The following is a 23,164-nucleotide window of genomic DNA, read 5'->3' on the forward strand; positions in this document are numbered from 1 at the left end:
TCGAAGGGAAAAACATACTGCGGCAGAGATGCCCGCCAAATTCAAAGCTGGAGAAGGAGGAAAAGTTATAAAAGTGTGGAAACTGGAACTGGATGAGCGGCGAGGTCTTCAACCAGGAACTCCTGGGTTTGTGTGCGCCAAGTAGATGCTGTGGAGGAGCTGCTGACCAAACTGGGCAATCATGATCTTATATCTGTAATGATTTTGTAAGTCGAACGTGTAAAAACGCCCATTAAAACACGTTTTTTTACAACAAAATACATGGCTGTTTAATTACAAAATATTAAATTGCCACTCGAATTACGCGTTTGATTTGTAAATAAAATTAGAATTGTTCGTTTTCTTTAATCGACATAATGTGGATTTAAGTGTAGACTACTTATTGGAGTTTCTATGTGGTAAAAACAATGAAAAAATTAAAGAAATTCTGCTTGAATGATCAACATCTTTCCAAATGCGATAACTAAGGTGATGTCTCTTAGTCGACTCATTCTAATGTGCTTAAATAAATGTAAGTGAATGATTATCAAAATCATGTTATCAAAACCTTAATCCTAGAACCATATGAAGGAATGCGATCCATGTTGTCGGTAAGTTGAAGTCGAAACCAACGTAAAATTATACACTTGGTGCGTCCAGAATATTCTGCAGGTTTGGAATCGTAATGAGACGAGTATCGGGTTCAGGGCCAACCTTAACGCCACAAAAGAATCGGACCTTATGTACGAGATAGTGCTCCAGAGCTGCAAAATTCTTTGATTTGTCGAAGCCTGCAATGAGGTGAATATTAATAAGGCTGGGTGGAAATTGAACGGGATAACGTACCATCTATATAGCACTTCGTGGCATAGACCACATATAGCAAATCCTGGGCCATCGGTTTCAGATGTTCCACGGGCACAAGTTCAGAGTTTCCAAAATCGCAGTACAGAATTTTGGCCATATTGTCATTGACCTCCTGGCAGACTCCGCGATACCAGCTTTTGTCCTCGCTGAAGAGCGCCAAGCACAGTTCACCAACGCTGCAATTGGCGTAAAGTGCATAAAAATAATACAAATACATAATACAAATATAATAACCAATTTACCTTGGCACGTAACCCGGAACGGCATTGTGATCACACGCTCCCTGTTGGGCAACCAAGTTGAGCATGTTCTTAAATTCATCGGCCACCTTTCCATCCTTGAAGTAGGCGACGGTAATGTAGCCAGTCTGTGACATTCCGTCAGCGTTCAGAAGGATTAGGTTGACCTTGTCGCCCAAAGGAGCTAGATTCTTGGGCAAATCGTTAAAAAAGAAGCGTTCAATGGGCTTTTGATGGGACACAATTTGGGAAGCAGACTTTTTAGTCGGTTCGACAGGAACAGGTGACTGCGGTGGAGAGGGCGGCAGTGGAGGTAGGTCTTTGGCCGCCTCCAGCACATTTGGGGACGGCACCTCCTGTTTTTCCGGAGAGACAACTGGCGATGGACTTGGAGTAAGAGCAACCTTTGGTGGAACAACTTCCGGCTTATCTTGTACCGGTGTAAACATAAGAGGCAGCATTCGGAGCACCAAGGAGCACGGGGAGCTGGAGCTGGACAGAAGATCCACGGTCGATGTAGTAGCATCTACCATTCCCAGGCTTAGCATTTCTTCTTGGGCGCAGACTTTGTTTAGCAGTTGAATGGCCCCATTGTTGACTGGCACTGCTGCATCCGGAATATTGCAGACATTCTTTAACTGCACACGCATTAGACACACGGGCAAATTCTCCAGAAAGCGACAAGACTTGCGTATCGCCGCCAACTCCACCTTTTGGGTTGCACCAGTATCAACGTTCTTCACATCAAATATTTCGTTTGCACTACTCAATATCTGTAAAAAAAAAAAAAGAAAGAGTTCTTAGATTTCCAAGAATGGCTTCAACATATATATCCACGAACCTCGCCCCGGAAGTGGCCCATCTTTTTGGAGACAACCAGCACGATGCACCCAACAGACACGTCACTAGAATCGTGGATTGGAGCGCACTTGTACTCCAGACGCTTGAAAATTTCCACATACTGCTTGGCATTTGGGGAGCTTATGTATACCTCCTTAAAGCTGACGACGTGGGTAATGAACACAATGGAGTCTTGCGCTATGGGTTCACGCCAGTATTTGTGGCCTAAATCTGAAATCTGACCCAAGAAGGAGCTTAGTCGGGCCACACAAATTTGCTTGCCCTTTGAATTCAGGGCGGCATTTGCCGCGCGTAACTTTTCCTTGGGCGGCGGGTTATCGAGTTTAAACTTGACCGTCAGATCTGCACCTTGAGTCTCAAGCTCCTCAGGCACGGAGTCTTTCAGCTGAACGGCAAACACTCGAATGGGGAGGCCAAGTAGTTCGCTGGGAATACGACTTAACTCGGTGGTTATAGACACTCGACCCTCGTCCATTTCGTAAACCAAGAACATAGGCGTCGGCTTTACGATATGATCCAATAGGAAGGCTCGCCGATAACCATTCTTGGTGCGGGCGGCCACAAAAAAGGTGCACTTCTCGTCGGGGAAAGGCCCCGTAAACGGCTGTCCTGGCTTTCCGGCTAGGCTGTCGTTCAAGTCTGTGTTGACATGGTCCATCACCTTAATCTGCAGGAGGGCCACCTGCGGCTCCTTGTGCGCTGGATTTGCCTTTAACACGCGGATCACCTTCACCTCGGGATTCAGCTGCAGCATCTCCAAGGGCAAACTTAGTGGTATTGTCATTTTGGGCTTTAGGTGGACGTGGTAAACGCCGTCGCGGGTTTTGGTTCCCAGCAGGCGGAGTGTCAAATTCTTATTGACCTGAACTCCAGTGTTTGTGGGCAATTTGACCCGGAATGCGAATGCCTTGTATTCGGACATCTTGGGCACAACAGTGTAAATATCCAGAAACGGTGTACCCACTATCGGACCGTAGTCAATCATCCGGACATCGGCCTCTTGCTTCTGACGGCAGACCGTCAAGACATGACCGCGGTGGATCTTCTTGTCCACATTGATAGCCACCAGGGTGTCCTCTTGTACGTTCTGCATACGAATCAGCTTCTGGCTCTGCATGCAGCGCTGCATGTTGTCCGTCAAACGCTCCATGCCCTCCACACTGGCCACGTGCACCACCCAGATGGGTCCGTCGTTCTCCATGAAGGTCACGCGGCACTCGAAGAACTCCTCGCCCGACGGCAGCAAGTGATCGCGCCAGTTCTCGGAGAGATTCTTCGGCACAGCAGCAGTGCGCTCCACAAAGGAAACTGGCTTTTTATTGGCAATGCGAGTTGTAGCGAGCTGTAGAGACTCTGTCTCTTGGGATACAGCCGTCTTTACGCTCTGGATTGGATGCAACGACTGTTGAAGAGACCTGTAAGCCACCAGTGGTCTGTAAGGGAATTTGTATAAGTATTTGAATAAGTAAATATCCTAACTTATCGCATTTCTATTCCAATGATTTACTGATCCAACTTACGGCATAATGATGCAGACGTGCTTGTGCCTCTGCCAGTCCAAACTCTGACACTTAACCTGGCAGTACGGTTCTCCACACCGCTGGCACATCAATCCGGCCGGAATACCGCAGACGACGCATGCCGTTTCCTCGGATTTTTCCATTTCCCTGAATTTCAGAAAAAGTCTAGAAAAGACAGCGCACTACGCAATATTGGATGAATGGGAGAATGGCTCGTAAAAGGAAACAAGGCAAAATGGCGGCTAACGGAACTTACAACAAGAGATGTAGTACAATGCGAAAACGTAGGCTATACGAGCACTTTCTATGCTTTCGGTTTGAAAAATAGGGAATCCTTTTGTTTTTAAGTGCTTGCTTCACAAAGCCACGTTAAATTAACTTAACGCGCCTAAATTCCAAGCCTGCTGGACACGCGCTTTAGCATTGCGAACGAAATTGTGAAGAGAGGGAAGACTGATATCGATAGCTGCCTGTGTTTTACAGCACTGATGGAAGTCAAGTTTCAGCGAGATTTCCAGCACTTTAAACAATTTCAAAGTTAGCTTTCTAGGAAAAGAAGAATTCATTTAAAAATTAACCTATGAACCCAAATTCTATTTGGAGTAGGAATTTTACTGCGTATGCCACGTTTCTTGCCAAGATACAACGAATCCAAAAACTCCGAGTAATAGCGTCTTCCATATTTAATACTTCGGTAATATAAGATACTTTTATCGTCCTGATGCGGACGATGTAAATAGGCGTGTTCGGCCTTCACTTTGAATTTGTTCAGCTTATTATAATTGTATATTTATGTAGATATATGGCATTCATATGAGTTCTACCAAAGACAAATAACAACAGCCATTTGTGCACCAATTTGTGCTTTTAAAGACTGCAATACATCAAATGAAAAACAAGTTTGACTTTTTTAAATTTCAAATAAATAATTTATTTTTTCTATATAAATAATAACATTTTTGCTACTTAAGAATGGGGTATTTACGTAATACTATTCTTTTCCTATTGAATATTCGATCCAAATATTCTGATCAGTCTCAAAAACTTAAAACCAACTTAGAATTAACCCATTGATGAACAGAACTAGTCTCTTTGGCCTTAGTCCACCTCCTCGACCGTGGGTCCAGAGTAGCCTCCAAATCCTCCTGCCTGCTGGCCGCAGTTTGCTCCCGGACCACCAGCTCCCGCGCCCGCTCCCTGCTGATGCATTTTGGTCATGATGGGGGAGCAGTGGCGGGTGAGCTCCTGCAGCTTGTGGTCGAACTCATCCTTCTCGGCCGTAGTGTTGCTGTCCAGCCACCGGATAGTGTCGTTGCACTTGTCCAGCACAAAGTTCTTGTCGGCCTCGTCCAGTTTGCCAGCAGGTGCCTGCTCAACAGCCTGCTTCACATTGAAGACGTAGCTCTCCAGGGCATTTCGAGAGGTTATGCACTGGCGCTGTTTCTCGTCCTCGTCGGCGTACTTCTCTGCCTCGTTCACCATGCGATCAATCTCGGCCTGCGAGAGGCGTCCCTTGTCGTTCTTGATCGTGATGTTCTTGGCCTTGCCCGTGCTCATCTCCTTCGCACTAACGTTCAGGATTCCATTCGCGTCCATGTCGAAGGTGACTTCTATCTGGGGCACACCCCTTGGTGCAGGTGGAATGCCGGACAAATCGAAGGTTCCCAATGCATTGTTGTCCTTCGTCATCGCACGTTCGCCCTCATACACCTGGATGGAGACTCCGGGCTGATTGTCCGAGTACGTGGAGAACGTTTTGGTCTGCTTGCACGGAATGCGGCAGTTGCGCTCGATCAGTTTGGTCATAACACCTCCAGCGGTCTCTATTCCCAATGAGAGTGGGGCCACGTCCACCAGCAGCACGTCCTGGATCTTGCCGCTCTGGTCTCCGCTGAGGATAGCGGCCTGCACAGCGGCTCCATATGCCACTGCCTCGTCTGGGTTGATGGATAGGTTGAGGTTCTTGCCGTGGAAGAACTGCTGCAGCAGACTCTGCACCTTGGGAATACGCGTTGATCCACCGACCAGCACGATATCATGAATCTGACCCTTATCCATCTTGGCATCGGTAAGGGCCTTCTCTACAGGCTGCAGGGTGTTGCGGAAGAGATCCGCGCACAGCTCCTCGAACCTGGCGCGGCTTACTTTAGTATAGAAGTCCTGGCCCTCAAACAATGCGTCGATCTCGATGGTGGCCTCCGTGCTGGAGGAGAGCGTGCGCTTTGCCCGTTCAGCCGCTGTTCTGAGGCGTCGTAGGGCGCGAGGGTTGGAGCGCAGATCCTTCTTGTACTTGCGCTTGAACTCCTCCGCCAGGAGGGTGACTAGCCGGTTGTCAAAGTCCTCGCCGCCCAAGTGGGTGTCTCCGGCGGTAGAGCGCACTTCGAACAGTGATCCCTCGTCGATGGTCAGGATGGACACATCGAAGGTGCCGCCGCCCAAGTCGAAGATAAGCACATTGCGCTCACCCTTAAGGTTCTTGTCCAGTCCGTACGCCAGTGCCGCTGCCGTGGGCTCGTTGATGATGCGGAGCACATTCAGGCCGGCAATGTGACCGGCGTCCTTGGTAGCCTGGCGCTGGGAGTCGTTAAAGTAGGCTGGAACTGTGATGACTGCATCTGTAATGCTCTCGCCTAGATACGCCTCCGCCGTCTCCTTCATCTTGGCCAGCACCATTGAGCTGATCTCCTCGGGGGCAAATCTCTTCGACTCGCCCTTATACTCCACCCCGATCTTGGGCTTTCCGCCGTCGCTTACCACCTTGAAAGGCCAGTGCTTCATGTCCTCTGCAATCTTGGGGTCGTCGTATTTACGGCCGATGAGTCGCTTGGCGTCGAACACCGTGTTCCTGGGATTCATGGCCACCTGGTTCTTGGCCGGATCGCCGATGAGGCGTTCCGAATCTGTGAAAGCCACGTAGGACGGCGTTGTGCGGTTGCCCTGGTCGTTGGCGATGATCTCCACCTTGCCATGTTGGTAGACACCCACGCAAGAGTAGGTGGTGCCCAGATCGATTCCAATAGCAGGCATTGTGTGTGAGTTCTTCTTTCTCGGTAACGAACTTTTGAAAGTATTCAGTGTTCTCTTCTTAGCTTTAATATTAACTTCTTGGTTGAGTTCAGTTGTTGTTGTTGTTATACTTGGTTGCTAGTTACTTTTACTTCATTCACTTTAACTTGCACTTTACTGCAGGTTGTTTAGCTTGTTCAGCTGCGCTTGTTTGTTTGCTTCGCTTTCGCTTAGCGATGTTTTCAGTTTGCTTGTTTGAATTGAATTGACGCTAAGAGAACCAAGCGGCCCTATTTATACTCCGGCGCTCTTTTCGCGAACATTCGAGGCGTGCTCTCTCGAAGCAACGAGAACAGCACGCTGTTTAGTATGTGCCAGAATGAGATGGCATTGGTTTCAGGGAGTGAGAGCCGCAAAATTAAGAGAGAAATAACGGAAAAGAAATTTCTCGAGTTTTCTTTCTGCCAAACAAAAGACCTACCATAACAACTAGATTGTTTTTCGCATTCTAGAATGTTTGCGGTATTTTGGAAAAGCTTTATATAAACGGCGGCGTAACTAACTTTTTTTTAAAGAAAATCGCAGCGCTTTAATATGCGGATGGACCCCACCCAGTCCCAATACACAAAATTCGAAGTTGCTATATACCGCAAAACCAAAGATATTAGAATGGAATAATAATGATTCCAATGTCTTTCCTTTAACTCTATCAATATAGCCATGTCCTGTTAGACATCCCGCAATGTTTATATAAAATGTTTAACAAGTTATAGATATTTAAGCAAATGGGGTTTTGCATTATTTTGTGATCTGCAAGAGGTAGAACCGAATATACATATGTTCTTACCCAGGTGGATGACCTGGGCATATGTACATATACGTACATATATTAACATACGTTAACACATGCATATATGTATATTTATTATATACATAGATTCATATCCTATTTTCAATGGAAATAGACCGAAAAGATTAGTACACAAACTATTTCCTCAGGATCTATGACATTATTTTCCATAAAAGCCTCGGCTTTATAAAAAAACAAGAAAGAACGCTATAGTCGAGTTCCCCGACTATCTGATACCCGCTACTCAGCTAGTGGAAGGGAGAAGGAGAGTCTTAAACACAGTTTTTGCCGGTTTGTAGGCGTTATAGTGGGCGTGGCAGAAAGTTTTTTGGCAAATCGATAGAAGTTTACAAGACCAATACAAAAATGAAAAAATATCAAAACATTTTTCAAAAGTGTGGGCGTAGCACCTTTGGGCGGTTTGTGGGCGTTAGAGTGGGTGTGGCAAAAAGTTTGTTGGCAAATCGATAGAAATTTACAAGACCAATACAAAAATGAAAAAATATCAAAACATTTTTCAAAAGTGTGGGCGTGACAGCTTTGGGTGGTTTGTGGGCGTTAGAGTGGGCGTGGCAAAAAGTTTTTTTGCAAATCGATAGAAATTTACAAGACCAATACAAAAATGAAAAAATATTAGAACATTTTTCAAAAATGTGGGCGTGGCAGTTTTGGGCGGTTTGTGGGCGTTAGAGTGGGCGTGGCAACCTAAATCGACAAACTTGCGCTGCGTCTATGTCCCTGGAGTCTGTATGCTTAATCTCAACTTTCTAGCTTTTGTAGTTCCTGAGATCTCGACGTTCATACGGACAGACGGACAGACGGACAGACAGACGGACGGACAGACGGACATGGCCAGATCGACTCGGCTACTGATCCTGATCAAGAATATATATACTTTATATGGTCGGAAACGCTTCCTTCTGCCTGTTACATACTTTTCAACGAATCTAGTATACCCTTTTACTCTACGAGTAACGGGTATAAAAACAAGAGAGAACGCTATAGTCGAGTTCCCCGACTATCTGATGCCCGTTACTCAGCTAGTGAAAGTGCGAAGGAGGTCTTCAACACTGACAGTTTTTGGCGGTTTGTGGGCGTTAGAGTGGGCGTGGCAACATGATTCGACAAACTTGCGATGCGTATATCTCCCTGGAGTCTGTATGCTTAATCTCAACTTTCTAGCTTTTGTTGTTTTTGAGATCTCGACGTTCATACGGACAGACAGACGGACGAACAGACGGACGAGTAACGGGTATAACAAGAGAACGCTATTATAGTCGAGTTCCAAAATCATTTTTCTTGCAAATCGTTATAAATTTACAAGGCTAATACAATATGAAGAAACATCAAAACATTTTTCTAAATTGTGAGCGTGGCATTTTTGGGTGGCTTGTGGGCGTAGGAGTGGGAGTGGTAACATTTGGAATCAAACTTGCGCTACGTCTATGTCACTGCCACTGTTGTGTTCAGTTCTGGCGTTTTTCAATTGCAAAATGCGGGAAAAATTGCAATCTAGCGGCAGAGCTAAAACTGCAACGCCATCTAGGTGTCATATTGCGAGGCGTGCGCCACCTGCATAACGCGTGAAGGGATTAGCGGCAGGGTCACGGGTCGTACAGGGCTAATTGTCAGATTTCCCTGAGAGAGAAAAATCTCTACAAATCTGGCAGATGTTAGGTTGCCGTCTTATTCTCCATTCTCTTCTCCATTGCAGCCATTCTCAAGTTTAAGATCGGCGGGTAAAGTTCGTTTGGTGTTTGTGGGCAATTTAAGCCAAATAAGTGCAAGTCCCAAAAGCGAACCAGATTGGCAAATAGTTTGAACCGGCGGAGAGCTGGTTTAAGTGGATGGAAAAGGGCTAAGATACCCAGACTTTTATCGCCTAACTCTCGTGCAGGGTTTTAAAAGAACAAAATATAACCAGCATACTGATCCGGAAGGAAGAAGCGCTGCAGCAAGGCAGCGCTAGCAATTGTTGTTTTTTTGTCAGTGTTGAAAAGGAAAAGAAAGGCAAAGCGGACAACGAATCTTCGGCTGCAGCTACTCAACAAGAGCCGGGCAAAATCTGCGACCAAGGAAGGCCAATGGACCGCGGAAGAAGTAGCCGCCGATTAGTGAATTTTTGTCAGTTGGCTCGCGCGCTTCGCCAGCAGCATGTATTTGTAAAGATTGAAAATCGAAAGAAAAAGACCGATCCGCTCGCGAATGCGCTGAACGCGATTTAAAACTAATAACTAATATAAAAAAAAAAAAAAAACCTAACTACGGGGAAAAAAAAGATAATTATGTTTTTGTAAATTAGGTTAAGAATTGTTATTATTGTGGAAAAGTAATTCGCAAATTAATGCGAGGAGGAGTGTCTGATTTCTCTGCTTTGTGTTTTATGTTTGTAAGCCACACGGAAAAAAATGTCCCAACTTTAACAGGAGAGGAAAGAAAAAAATAACAGGGATACCTCATAAGAATGTGTGCGAAGTAATCAATATTTTTATATTTATAATCAAAAAGAAAAACTTTACTCCCAAAGAAATAGCTCCCGTCGCCGAAAGCGCTTTCTCCGATGGAAGTTACAAGAGAAAAGGGTGAGTCACCAAAAAAAACCATATTGATTATATTGGCCAAATCAAAGTGAGTTCAGCCCTAAAGGCATTAACTAGATGTGCATATTGTTTGTTTTTATCCCTTGAAACGCTCAAATAAATACTAACGTAAAGAATCATAAAGGAAATGCAAAAGAAATAAACATAATTACACTGAGCGAAATCCGAAACAGACGCTATTTTAATTCACGCATATTATTATCTTGTAGTTTTCTTGTCAATTTTTTTTATATATTTTTAATCCTCACTTTTCGTACATTCCAAAACCAATAATTTAATTATATGCAAAAATCCATCTTTTTACACTTTCGTTCCTATTTATCTTATATGCCTAGTTTTAAGAATGTTTATATGTACTATTAATAAAATCCAATTTAAAATGTGGTAATTCTCTAAGTTTTTGCCGCAGCTAGCATGAGGCCCTTGCGAATAAGTTAGGTTTCAGAAAGGGCCTTTAGGGAAAATTATGATGATGAGATGGCCATTGGCAGGGCGGGTCAGCGAAGGCCTCCAACAACACCGGAGGCTGGCCGAGATCGGTTTGGCGTGAACCATTTGAACATGTTTTCCTCTTCTAGTTGTCTGTAATGTGAGTCCTCCTACTTCCGGATCAGCTTAGTTTGTCTAGCACGCGAAAATAAGTATTATAATCAGAAATAGGCAAATATGGGATCGCAGCAAGACCACCACCCCCTTTTACCGACAAGCAGCAGCCGGACCATCGCTCGCGTGCGCTCGATACCCATCGAACACCATGCCTGACTTTATTCTTGGATGTGATACGTTACACGGCTAGCGGGAATTTAGGCTTTTTTAAGTCCCCGTTGGGAATTTATAAAATGTGAACCGTGATTTATCTATTTCAGGTCTTGGAAAGTTGGCAACACTGGTCACTGGAGTCTGCATGTTGAATCTCAACTTTCTAGCTTTTATAGGTTCTGCTCGAGCTCGACGTTCATTCGGACGGATTTTTCCACTTCCCTGAATTTCAGAAAAAGTCTAGAAAAGACAGCGCACTACGCAATAATGTATGAATGGGAGAATGGCTAGTAAAAACAAGAGAGAACGCTATAGTCGAGTTCCCCGACTATCTGATACCCGTTACTCAGTTAGTGGAAGGGAGAAGGAGAGTCTTAAACACAGTTTTTGGCGGTTTGTGGGCGTTAGAGTGGGCGTGGCAAAAAGTTTTTTGGCAAATCGATAGAAATTTACAAGACCAATACAAAAATGAAAAAATTTCAAAACATTTTTCAAAAGTGTGGGTGTAGCAGCTTTGTGGGCGTTAGAGTGGGCGTGGCAAAAAGTTTTTTGGCAAATCGATAGAAATTTACAAGACCAATATAAAAATGAAAAAATATCAAAACATTTTTCAAAAGTGTGGGCGTGGCAGTTTTGGGCGGTTTGTGGGCGTTAGAGTGGGCGTGGCAGCATGAATCGACAAACTTGCGCTGCGTCTATGTCTCTGGAGTCTGTATGCTTAATCTCAACTTTGTAGCTTTTGTAGTTCCTGAGATCACAGCGTTCATACGGACGGACAGACAGACGGACAGACGGACAGACGGCCATGGTCACATCGACTCGGCTATTGGTCCTGATCAAGAATATATATACTTTATATGGTCGGAAACCCTTCCTTCTGCCTGTTACATACTTTTCAACGAATCTAGTATACCCTTTTACTCTACGAGTAACGGGTATAAAAACGAGGCAAAATGGCGGCTAACGAAACTTACAACAAGAGATGTAGTACAATGCGAAAACGTAGGCTATACGATCCTTTTGTTTTCAAGTGCCACGTTTTTTGCCAAGATACAACGAATCCAAAAACTCCGAGTAATCGCGTCTTCCATATTTATTACTTCGGTAATATAAGATACTTTCAACGTCCTGATGCGGACGGTGTAAATAGGCGTGTTCGGCCTTCACTTTGAATTTGTTCAGCTTATTATAATTGTGTATTTATGTAGATATATGGCCTTCATATGAGTTCTACCAAAGACAAATAACAACAGCCATTTGTGCACCAATTTGTGCTTTTAAATGCAATACATCAAATGAAAAACAAGTTTGACTTTTTTAAATTTCAAATAAATAATTTATTTTTTTCTATATAAATAATAACATTTTTGCTACTTAAGAATGGGGTATTTACGTAATACTATTCTTTCCCTATGGAATATTCGATCCAAATATTCTGATCAGTCTCACAAACTTAAAAACAACTTAGAATTAACCCATTGATGAACAAAAACTAGTCTCTTTGGCCTTAGTCCACCTCCTCGACCGTGGGTCCAGAGTAGCCTCCAAATCCTCCTGCCTGCTGGCCGCAGTTTGCTCCCGGACCACCAGCTCCCGCGCCCGCTCCCTGCTGATGCATTTTGGTCATGATGGGGGAACAGTGGCGGGTGAGCTCCTGCAGCTTGTGGTCGAACTCATCCTTCTCGGCCGTGGTGTTGCTGTCCAGCCACCGGATAGTGTCGTTGCACTTGTCCAGCACAGAGTTCTTGTCGGCCTCGTCCAGTTTGCCAGCAGGTGCCTGCTCAACAGCCTGCTTCACATTGAAGACGTAGCTCTCCAGGGCATTTCGAGAGGTTATGCACTGGCGCTGTTTCTCGTCCTCGTCGGCGTACTTCTCTGCCTCGTTCACCATGCGATCAATCTCGGCCTGCGAGAGGCGTCCCTTGTCGTTCTTGATCGTGATGTTCTTGGCCTTGCCCGTGCTCATCTCCTTCGCACTAACGTTCAGGATTCCATTCGCGTCCATGTCGAAGGTGACTTCTATCTGGGGCACACCCCTTGGTGCAGGTGGAATGCCGGACAAATCGAAGGTTCCCAATGCATTGTTGTCCTTCGTCATCGCACGTTCGCCCTCATACACCTGGATGGAGACTCCGGGCTGATTGTCCGAGTACGTGGAGAACGTTTTGGTCTGCTTGCACGGAATGCGGCAGTTGCGCTCGATCAGTTTGGTCATAACACCTCCAGCGGTCTCTATTCCCAATGAGAGTGGGGCCACGTCCACCAGCAGCACGTCCTGGATCTTGCCGCTCTGGTCTCCGCTGAGGATAGCGGCCTGCACAGCGGCTCCATATGCCACTGCCTCGTCTGGGTTGATGGATAGGTTGAGGTTCTTGCCGTGGAAGAACTGCTGCAGCAGACTCTGCACCTTGGGAATACGCGTTGATCCACCGACCAGCACGATATCATGAATCTGACCCTTATCCATCTTGGCATCGGTAAGGGCCTTCTCTACAGGCTGCAGGGTGTTGCGGAAGAGATCCGCGCACAGCTCCTCGAACCTGGCGCGGCTTACTTTAGTATAGAAGTCCTGGCCCTCAAACAATGCGTCGATCTCGATGGTGGCCTCCGTGCTGGAGGAGAGCGTGCGCTTTGCCCGTTCAGCCGCTGTTCTGAGGCGTCGTAGGGCGCGAGGGTTGGAGCGCAGATCCTTCTTGTACTTGCGCTTGAACTCCTCCGCCAGGAGGGTGACTAGCCGGTTGTCAAAGTCCTCGCCGCCCAAGTGGGTGTCTCCGGCGGTAGAGCGCACTTCGAACAGTGATCCCTCGTCGATGGTCAGGATGGACACATCGAAGGTGCCGCCGCCCAAGTCGAAGATAAGCACATTGCGCTCACCCTTAAGGTTCTTGTCCAGTCCGTACGCCAGTGCCGCTGCCGTGGGCTCGTTGATGATGCGGAGCACATTCAGGCCGGCAATGTGACCGGCGTCCTTGGTAGCCTGGCGCTGGGAGTCGTTAAAGTAGGCTGGAACTGTGATGACTGCATCTGTAATGCTCTCGCCTAGATACGCCTCCGCCGTCTCCTTCATCTTGGCCAGCACCATTGAGCTGATCTCCTCGGGGGCAAATCTCTTCGACTCGCCCTTATACTCCACCCCGATCTTGGGCTTTCCGCCGTCGCTTACCACCTTGAAAGGCCAGTGCTTCATGTCCTCTGCAATCTTGGGGTCGTCGTATTTACGGCCGATGAGTCGCTTGGCGTCGAACACCGTGTTCCTGGGATTCATGGCCACCTGGTTCTTGGCCGGATCGCCGATGAGGCGTTCCGAATCTGTGAAAGCCACGTAGGACGGCGTTGTGCGGTTGCCCTGGTCGTTGGCGATGATCTCCACCTTGCCATGTTGGTAGACACCCACGCAAGAGTAGGTGGTGCCCAGATCGATTCCAATAGCAGGCATTGTGTGTGAGTTCTTCTTTCTCGGTAACGAACTTTTGAAAGTATTCAGTGTTCTCTTCTTAGCTTTAATATTAACTTCTTGGTTGAGTTCAGTTGTTGTTGTTGTTATACTTGGTTGCTAGTTACTTTTACTTCATTCACTTTAACTTGCACTTTACTGCAGGTTGTTTAGCTTGTTCAGCTGCGCTTGTTTGTTTGCTTCGCTTTCGCTTAGCGATGTTTTCAGTTTGCTTGTTTGAATTGAATTGACGCTAAGAGAACCAAGCGGCCCTATTTATACTCCGGCGCTCTTTTCGCGAACATTCGAGGCGTGCTCTCTCGAAGCAACGAGAACAGCACGCTGTTTAGTATGTGCCAGAATGAGATGGCATTGGTTTCAGGGAGTGAGAGCCGCAAAATTAAGAGAGAAATAACGGAAAAGAAATTTCTCGAGTTTTCTTTCTGCCAAACAAAAGACCTACCATAACAACTAGATTGTTTTTCGCATTCTAGAATGTTTGCGGTATTTTGGAAAAGCTTTATATAAACGGCGGCGTAACTAACTTTTTTTTAAAGAAAATCGCAGCGCTTTAATATGCGGATGGACCCCACCCAGTCCCAATACACAAAATTCGAAGTTGCTATATACCGCAAAACCAAAGATATTAGAATGGAATAATAATGATTCCAATGTCTTTCCTTTAACTCTATCAATATAGCCATGTCCTGTTAGACATCCCGCAATGTTTATATAAAATGTTTAACAAGTTATAGATATTTAAGCAAATGGGGTTTTGCATTATTTTGTGATCTGCAAGAGGTAGAACCGAATATACATATGTTCTTACCCAGGTGGATGACCTGGGCATATGTACATATACGTACATATATTAACATACGTTAACACATGCATATATGTATATTTATTATATACATAGATTCATATCCTATTTTCAATGGAAATAGACCGAAAAGATTAGTACACAAACTATTTCCTCAGGATCTATGACATTATTTTCCATAAAAGCCTCGGCTTTATAAAAAAACAAGAAAGAACGCTATAGTCGAGTTCCCCGACTATCTGATACCCGTTACTCAGCTAGTGGAAGGGAGAAGGAGAGTCTTAAACACAGTTTTTGGCGGTTTGTAGGCGTTATAGTGGGCGTGGCAGAAAGTTTTTTGGCAAATCGATAGAAATTTACAAAACCAATACAAAAATGAAAAAATTTCAAAACATTTTTCAAAAGTGTGGGCGTAGCACCTTTGGGCGGTTTGAGGGCGTTAGAGTGGGCGTGGCAGCATGATTCGACAAACTTGCGCTGCGTCTATGTCCCTGGAGTCTGTATGCCTAATCTCAACTTTCTAGCTTTTGTAGTTTCTGAGATCTCGACGTTCATACGGACAGACAGACGGACAGACGGACGGACAGACGGACATGGCCAAATCGACTCCGCTATTGATCCTGATCAAGAATATATATACTTTATATGGTCGGAAACGCTTCCTTCTGCCTGTTACATACTTTTCAACGAATCTAGTATACCCTTTTACTCTACGAGTAACGGGTATAACAAGAGAGAACGCTATAGTCGAGTTCCCCGACTATCTGAAGCCCGTTACTCAGCTAGTGCGAAGGAGGTCTTCAACACTGACAGTTTGTGTGGCGGTTTGTGGGCGTTAGAGTGGGCGTGGCAAAAAGTTTTTTGACAAATCGATAGAAATTTACAACACCAATACAAAAATGAAAAAATATCAAAACATTTTTTAAAAGTGTGGGCGTATCAGCTTTGGGCGGTTTGAGGGCGTTAGAGTGGGCGTGGCAAAAAGTTTTTTGGTAAATCGATAGAAAATTACAAGACTAATACAAAAATGAAAAAATTTCAAAACATTTTTCAAAAGTGTGGGCGTAGCACCTTTGGGCGGTTTGAGGGCGTTAGAGTGGGCGTGGCAGCATGATTCGACAAACTTGCGCTGCGTCTATGTCCCTGGAGTCTGTATGCTTAATCTCAACTTTCTAGCTTTTGTAGTTCCTGAGATCTCGACGTTCATACGGACAGACGGACAGACGGACAGACAGACGGACGGACAGACGGACATGGCCATATCGACTCTGATATTGATCCTGATCAAGAATATATTCTTTATATGGAGGCACCCCGCACCCATAACCCCACACCCCAGTTAAATATATTTAACTTTTTGAACATCTTATATTAATATTGCGGGACGTCTAGCAGGACAAGGCTATATTCATAGAGTTAATAGAATTATCAAAGCGCTGCGATTATCTTTAAGAAAAAGTTAGTTACGCTGCCGTTTATATAGGGCCTTTTCAAAATACCGCAAACATTCTAGAATGCGAAAAACAATCTAGTTGTTGTGGTAGGTCTTTTGTTTGGCAGAAAGAAAACTCGAGAAATTTCTTTTCCGTTATTTCTCTCTTAATTGTGCGGCTCTCAATCCCTGGAAACAAATGCCTTCTCATTCTGGCACATACTAAACAGCGTGCTGTTCTCGTTGCTTCGAGAGAGCACGCCTCGAATGTTCGCGAAAAGAGCGCCGGAGTATAAATAGGGCCGCTTGGTTCTCTTAGCGTCAATTCAATTCAAACAAGCAAACTGAAAACATCGCTAAGCGAAAGCTAAGCAAACAAACAAGCGCAGCAGAACAAGCTAAACAATCTGCAGTAAAGTGCAAGTTAAAGTGAATCAAGTAAAAGTAACTAGCAACCAAGTATAACAACAACAACAACTGAACTCAACCAAGAAGTTAATATTAAAGCTAAGAAAAGAACACTGAATACTTTCAAAAGTTCGTTACCGAGAAAGAAGAACTCACACACAATGCCTGCTATTGGAATCGATCTGGGCACCACCTACTCCTGCGTGGGTGTCTACCAACATGGCAAGGTGGAGATCATCGCCAACGACCAGGGCAACCGCACAACGCCGTCCTACGTGGCTTTCACAGATTCGGAACGCCTCATCGGCGATCCGGCCAAGAACCAGGTGGCCATGAATCCCAGGAACACGGTGTTCGACGCCAAGCGACTCATCGGCCGTAAATACGACGACCCCAAGATTGCAGAGGACATGAAGCACTGGCCTTTCAAGGTGGTAAGCGACGGCGGAAAGCCCAAGATCGGGGTGGAGTATAAGGGCGAGTCGAAGAGATTTGCCCCCGAGGAGATCAGCTCAATGGTGCTGGCCAAGATGAAGGAGACGGCGGAGGCGTATCTAGGCGAGAGCATTACAGATGCAGTCATCACAGTTCCAGCCTACTTTAACGACTCCCAGCGCCAGGCTACCAAGGACGCCGGTCACATTGCCGGCCTGAATGTGCTCCGCATCATCAACGAGCCCACGGCAGCGGCACTGGCCTACGGACTGGACAAGAACCTTAAGGGTGAGCGCAATGTGCTTATCTTCGACTTGGGCGGCGGCACCTTCGATGTGTCCATCCTGACCATCGACGAGGGATCACTGTTCGAAGTGCGCTCTACCGCCGGAGATACCCACTTGGGCGGCGAGGACTTTGACAACCGGCTAGTCACCCTCCTGGCGGAGGAGTTCAAGCGCAAGTACAAGAAGGATCTGCGCTCCAACCCTCGCGCCCTACGACGCCTCAGAACAGCGGCTGAACGGGCAAAGCGCACGCTCTCCTCCAGCACGGAGGCCACCATCGAGATCGACGCATTGTTTGAGGGCCAGGACTTCTATACTAAAGTAAGCCGCGCCAGGTTCGAGGAGCTGTGCGCGGATCTCTTCCGCAACACCCTGCTGCCTGTAGAGAAGGCCCTTACCGATGCCAAGATGGATAAGGGTCAGATTCATGATATCGTGCTGGTCGGTGGATCAACGCGTATTCCCAAGGTGCAGAGTCTGCTGCAGCAGTTCTTCCACGGCAAGAACCTCAACCTATCCATCAACCCAGACGAGGCAGTGGCATATGGAGCCGCTGTGCAGGCCGCTATCCTCAGCGGAGACCAGAGCGGCAAGATCCAGGACGTGCTGCTGGTGGACGTGGCCCCACTCTCATTGGGAATAGAGACCGCTGGAGGTGTTATGACCAAACTGATCGAGCGCAACTGCCGCATTCCGTGCAAGCAGACCAAAACGTTCTCCACGTACTCGGACAATCAGCCCGGAGTCTCCATCCAGGTGTATGAGGGCGAACGTGCGATGACGAAGGACAACAATGCATTGGGAACCTTCGATTTGTCCGGCATTCCACCTGCACCAAGGGGTGTGCCCCAGATAGAAGTCACCTTCGACATGGACGCGAATGGAATCCTGAACGTTAGTGCGAAGGAGATGAGCACGGGCAAGGCCAAGAACATCACGATCAAGAACGACAAGGGACGCCTCTCGCAGGCCGAGATTGATCGCATGGTGAACGAGGCAGAGAAGTACGCCGACGAGGACGAGAAACAGCGCCAGTGCATAACCTCTCGAAATGCCCTGGAGAGCTACGTCTTCAATGTGAAGCAGGCTGTTGAGCAGGCACCTGCTGGCAAACTGGACGAGGCCGACAAGAACTCTGTGCTGGACAAGTGCAACGACACTATCCGGTGGCTGGACAGCAACACCACGGCCGAGAAGGATGAGTTCGACCACAAGCTGCAGGAGCTCACCCGCCACTGTTCCCCCATCATGACCAAAATGCATCAGCAGGGAGCGGGCGCGGGAGCTGGTGGTCCGGGAGCAAACTGCGGCCAGCAGGCAGGAGGATTTGGAGGCTACTCTGGACCCACGGTCGAGGAGGTGGACTAAGGCCAAAGAGACTAGTTTTTGTTCATCAATGGGTTAATTCTAAGTTGGTTTTAAGTTTGTGAGACTGATCAGAATATTTGGATCGAATATTCCATAGGGAAAGAATAGTATTACGTAAATACCCCATTCTTAAGTAGCAAAATGGTATTATTTATATAGAAAAAATAAATTATTTATTTGAAATTTAAAAACTTGTATTTCATTTAATGTATTGCAGACAATTTAAAGCCTAAGATACAAAAAGTATCTTATATTATATTGGTGCTCGCTGTTTGAAGCACGTATAATAATTTGTGGATGCACTTGAAACCTTCTTTAAATACAAATCCAAATAATGTATTGGATAATGGGAGCGATAGATCTTTGCTTGAGATACTTGATTTAATTATATTCAGCTTTGAGCATTTTCTGATTTTTTCCGAAAGGATCTTCGTATACCCTTTCGATCTCATAATGGCTCATTTTATTGCGATGGACGGTCAGGAGAGCTCCGCTCTTGAATTTCTGTTCGCAGACACCGCATTTGTAGGCCATAGCAGAGACATCTGGGTTGGGGAGCATTTCCAGCTGCTGCTGCTGCAGTTGGTCCTCGGGAATGCGTTTTAGGCGCATACGCTCAATATCCTCCGAGCGACGCTTGTTGACCCTGGCATTTACATAAGGATCAGCAGCAATGTTTGCCTCGACTTCATTGCCAGGAATCACTGCATCCAGATGTCCCTTTCGGTTACGGTGGATATTCAGGTGCGACCCGCAGACGAACCTCTCTCCGCACACTCCACACTGATACGGCCGCTCGCCCGTGTGTCGCCGCATGTGGATCTTTAGGTCGTTGGATTGCACAAAGCTCTTGCTGCACAGGTCGCAGGAGTACGGCCTTTGACCCGTGTGCAACCGCATGTGCCGGGCCAGCTTGTTTTGCGAAATAAACTTCTTGGAGCAGATCTTGCACTCACTGGGACGTTCCCCGGTGTGGTGACGCATGTGAAGGCTGAGATCTTGGCTGCGCGGAAAGGCCTTCTCGCACTGATCGCACTTGTACGGGTTGTCGCCCGTATGTCGCCGAATGTGGATGGTGAGGCTAGATACGGGAAAGCTCAGGCCACAGTGCGGACAGTCTCGCCGCTTAGTTATGCGTTTCCGGGCGGTGTTTTCCGTCGTTTCTTCGGTCTCCAAGTGGACTGCGTCGGGATGGAATGCCTGCATATGACGCCGGAGGGTGTCCTGACGCTTGAATGTCCGCGGACAGTGCTCACAGGTCAGCAGACCGGTGCCGCAGCTCTCGTTGGCCAGCTTCATAGCGGCCACGTCCGCCGTCAGTCTGTGGGCATGGGCAAAATGCCGGGTCAGGGATTCACTTTTGGCAAAGACACGCGGACAGACAGCGCATTTGTAGATGAAGTTTGCCGAATGGTTCAAACGACTACCCAGTTGGGAAGGTCGCGTCAATTCTCTGTTTTCTGGTTCATCTAGCAGAGGGTTCAACTGAGTAGGGTCTTCAGGCTCATCATCATTATCCTCGTTCGCATATAGTGGCTCTTCTCCCACATCTGAATTAAATGCAGGACAGTCTTGGTCTCCATACTTCTCCTCCATATCCACGGGCTGCTCCGCGAAAGATGTTGGCAGGTATTGTTCCATATTAACCACATCCTCCTGGTCTAGAAGCTCCACTACATCCACATGAACTTCATCGGGCTTGACAGCAACTTCCTGTTGCTCGAAGAGATTCTGTAAAGTTTCATGGGCGTTCTCCACTTCGACCATAAACTCGTAGGCGCTGATCATCCGGCGGGCGCAATTCTGGCACAAATGCATCGGTAGATTTGGGTCTGCCCACGTCCACTGAAAAGCGTTAAGCTGATTTATCGAAGATCCTTGCTATTGTTGATTATTGTGGGTATTTACCTTCAATTTGCAAACGGCTTCCAACAACTGCCAGAGCTCCAACTTAAGGTCATTGTATTCGATCTTATCGTGGAGGTACAGATTGGTCTCGTGGGTCTCCAGGCAGACGCGGCAAGTCTGGCTGTTTATATTTACGTGAATCTCCGCGGTGTCCATGATATGGCATCATATCATAAACGCGGAATTGCAAAAGAAACTTTGTTTGTTGACAACAGCTGACTCTCAGAGATGCCCGCTAAATCACAGCTGTTCCGGGTCACAGTCACCGTTGTTTAAAATTTAACGAAGTTTGTAAAACTTTTCCGATAGTCACTCTTTTGATTAATCGAGAAAAAAGAGTGACGGATTAATTAGTTTTTAAAATTTGGCCGCTTTAATAGACGCATTTGGAAATGGATAGACTTTAAGGTTAAATGACCAAAGTTTTAGGGCTAATTAAATAATGCTCTTGATTTGAACATAAATTGCTAACAAATATTAAACTGTGTAACTGTCTTGCAGCATTGAAAACTCACGATAGTTTGCCGCCACCCGATACTATCGCACTCTTGCCATTCTCCACATCACGCACACGCCCGCTTCACAATTCAAACGAACGGCATTTTATTTTCTCAGGATCTCGGGAGTCGTGAATGTTTTACCCAATATCAACGTTCAGTGCTATCTGACCAAAATTTCAATCTGTTCTGTTAGTTGTCAAGTGCCTGTGTCGCCATGTCCCATCCGTCCGACCATGTGCTGCGCCCCAAGGAAAATGCTCCAGTCAGGATGCCGGAAAAATCAACTGCCGTGCTCAATACGCAGAAGAACTTGCTATTGGGAAAGAAGGTAAGGGCGAAATCTCTGGAGTGCAGCTGAAATACTGAAATGGTCTCATTATGATGCAGCCCAACAGCGAGAACGTGGCGCCAACCAGCAAACCCCTGCCAGGATCTACTGGCGCTGTGATCAGGAGTGCGGCGACCACCGTGCGTCCGGCGACCACCGTGCGTCCGGCGACCACCGTGCGTCCGGCGACAAAGCCAGGCCTAGGTGGGTCATCCATACCTCCATCCGAAGGAACCAACTTCGTTGCTCCAGCTCCAGTAGCACCGATCAAGAAGCCCGAATCCATTTCCAAGCAGAAGACCGCTGCCGAGAGCTCAGAATCCGCAAAGGGATCTGGTGCGGCCAGCAGCAGCACAGACAAAGAGAAACCCAAGACTGGTGGGTAACTGATTCTGAAATAATCTTTCGCAAATAGTAACTAAGTTGCAATTTTCTGCAGAAACCCAGCCACAGAAGCCCAAGAAGACCTGGGAGCTCAACAACTTCGATATTGGTCGCCTGCTGGGGCGCGGCAAGTTTGGCAACGTTTATTTGGCGCGCGAAAAGGAATCACAGTTCGTGGTGGCCCTAAAAGTGCTGTTCAAGCGTCAGATTGGCGAGTCCAATGTGGAGCACCAGGTGCGCCGGGAGATCGAGATACAATCGCACCTGCGTCATCCGCATATCCTGCGTCTGTACGCCTACTTTCACGACGACGTGCGCATATATCTGATCTTGGAGTATGCCCCACAAGGAACGCTGTTCAATGCCTTGCAGGCACAGCCCATGAAGCGTTTTGATGAGCGTCAGTCGGCCACCTATATTCAGGCGTTGTGCTCGGCGCTGCTCTATCTGCATGAGCGGGACATCATCCACAGGGATATCAAGCCGGAGAACTTGCTGCTCGGGCACAAGGGCGTCCTGAAGATTGCAGACTTTGGCTGGTCCGTGCACGAGCCGAACTCCATGCGCATGACACTGTGCGGCACCGTCGACTATTTGCCACCTGAAATGGTTCAGGGCAAGCCGCACACGAAAAACGTAGATTTGTGGAGCCTCGGTGTGCTCTGCTTTGAGTTGTTGGTGGGCCATGCTCCCTTCTACTCGAAGAACTACGACGAGACCTACAAGAAGATTCTCAAGGTGGACTACAAACTGCCGGAGCACATTTCCAAGGCAGCTTCACATCTCATTTCCAAGCTGCTGGTCCTTAATCCGCAGCACCGCCTACCGCTGGATCAGGTGATGGTGCACCCATGGATCCTGGCGCACACGCAGTGAACCCCATGCTTGTTTCATTTTGAGTTAATTCCTTTTAATTACATTTTTAATTAGGGCGCGCCGCGTAATTTAATTATGGCATCATAAATTTTCATTTATAGAGATTCGAGAAATTAACATTTAGCAATTAAGTTTATTATTATCATTACCAATAAAGTTTGTGTGTGTGTTTTCGAATGCTAGTGTACATTCCTATCTTATGTGGCTACCTAATCTCTAGTGAAATGAGTTGACGCAGTTGCAAATGCAGAAGTGAAACGTGGAGGCGGCGACAAAAAAACAGGCAACAATGCCCAAATGC

At 46.7% G+C, this 23,164-nt stretch overlaps 6 protein-coding genes across 6 annotated transcripts; 2 read left to right on the top strand and 4 right to left on the bottom strand.

Annotated features, from left to right (window-relative positions):
- Window positions 1-242: 242 nt before the first annotated feature.
- On the bottom strand, window positions 243-3,920 carry LOC6536731. The gene is made up of 6 exons (XM_002097267.3): window positions 3,723-3,920; window positions 3,467-3,648; window positions 1,927-3,379; window positions 1,089-1,858; window positions 826-1,022; window positions 243-770 (listed from the first exon to the last, which is right to left on the bottom strand). The coding sequence occupies exons 2-6, from the start codon at window positions 3,607-3,609 to the stop codon at window positions 619-621; spliced, it is 2,715 nt and encodes a 904-aa protein (XP_002097303.1). The 5' UTR covers window positions 3,610-3,648; window positions 3,723-3,920; the 3' UTR covers window positions 243-618.
- Window positions 3,921-4,422: 502 nt separating this feature from the next.
- Window positions 4,423-6,746, bottom strand: LOC26536199 (major heat shock 70 kDa protein Ab). Its single transcript, XM_039375445.1, has one exon. It carries the CDS (start codon window positions 6,491-6,493, stop codon window positions 4,565-4,567), a length of 1,929 nt encoding a protein of 642 aa, XP_039231379.1. The 5' UTR covers window positions 6,494-6,746; the 3' UTR covers window positions 4,423-4,564.
- Window positions 6,747-12,045: 5,299 nt separating this feature from the next.
- On the bottom strand, window positions 12,046-14,370 carry LOC26535865 (major heat shock 70 kDa protein Ab). The gene has a single exon (XM_039375443.2). The coding sequence runs from the start codon at window positions 14,115-14,117 to the stop codon at window positions 12,189-12,191; it is 1,929 nt and encodes a 642-aa protein (XP_039231377.1). The 5' UTR covers window positions 14,118-14,370; the 3' UTR covers window positions 12,046-12,188.
- A 2,316-nt stretch (window positions 14,371-16,686) lies between these two features.
- Window positions 16,687-19,058, top strand: LOC6536733 (major heat shock 70 kDa protein Ab). Its single transcript, XM_039375444.2, has one exon. It carries the CDS (start codon window positions 16,939-16,941, stop codon window positions 18,865-18,867), a length of 1,929 nt encoding a protein of 642 aa, XP_039231378.1. The 5' UTR covers window positions 16,687-16,938; the 3' UTR covers window positions 18,868-19,058.
- A 146-nt stretch (window positions 19,059-19,204) lies between these two features.
- On the bottom strand, window positions 19,205-21,018 carry LOC6536734 (zinc finger protein 761). The gene is made up of 2 exons (XM_002097270.4): window positions 20,776-21,018; window positions 19,205-20,712 (listed from the first exon to the last, which is right to left on the bottom strand). Exons 1-2 carry the CDS (start codon window positions 20,929-20,931, stop codon window positions 19,249-19,251), a joined length of 1,620 nt encoding a protein of 539 aa, XP_002097306.1. The 5' UTR covers window positions 20,932-21,018; the 3' UTR covers window positions 19,205-19,248.
- A 300-nt stretch (window positions 21,019-21,318) lies between these two features.
- LOC6536735 (aurora kinase C) lies at window positions 21,319-23,147 on the top strand. Its single transcript, XM_002097271.4, has 3 exons — window positions 21,319-21,603; window positions 21,663-21,981; window positions 22,043-23,147. The coding sequence occupies exons 1-3, from the start codon at window positions 21,490-21,492 to the stop codon at window positions 22,861-22,863; spliced, it is 1,254 nt and encodes a 417-aa protein (XP_002097307.1). The 5' UTR covers window positions 21,319-21,489; the 3' UTR covers window positions 22,864-23,147.
- Window positions 23,148-23,164: the final 17 nt, after the last annotated feature.

The sequence above is a fragment of the Drosophila yakuba genome, chromosome 3R (assembly GCF_016746365.2).
Source record: "Drosophila yakuba strain Tai18E2 chromosome 3R, Prin_Dyak_Tai18E2_2.1, whole genome shotgun sequence".
Lineage (NCBI taxonomy): Eukaryota > Metazoa > Arthropoda > Insecta > Diptera > Drosophilidae > Drosophila > Drosophila yakuba.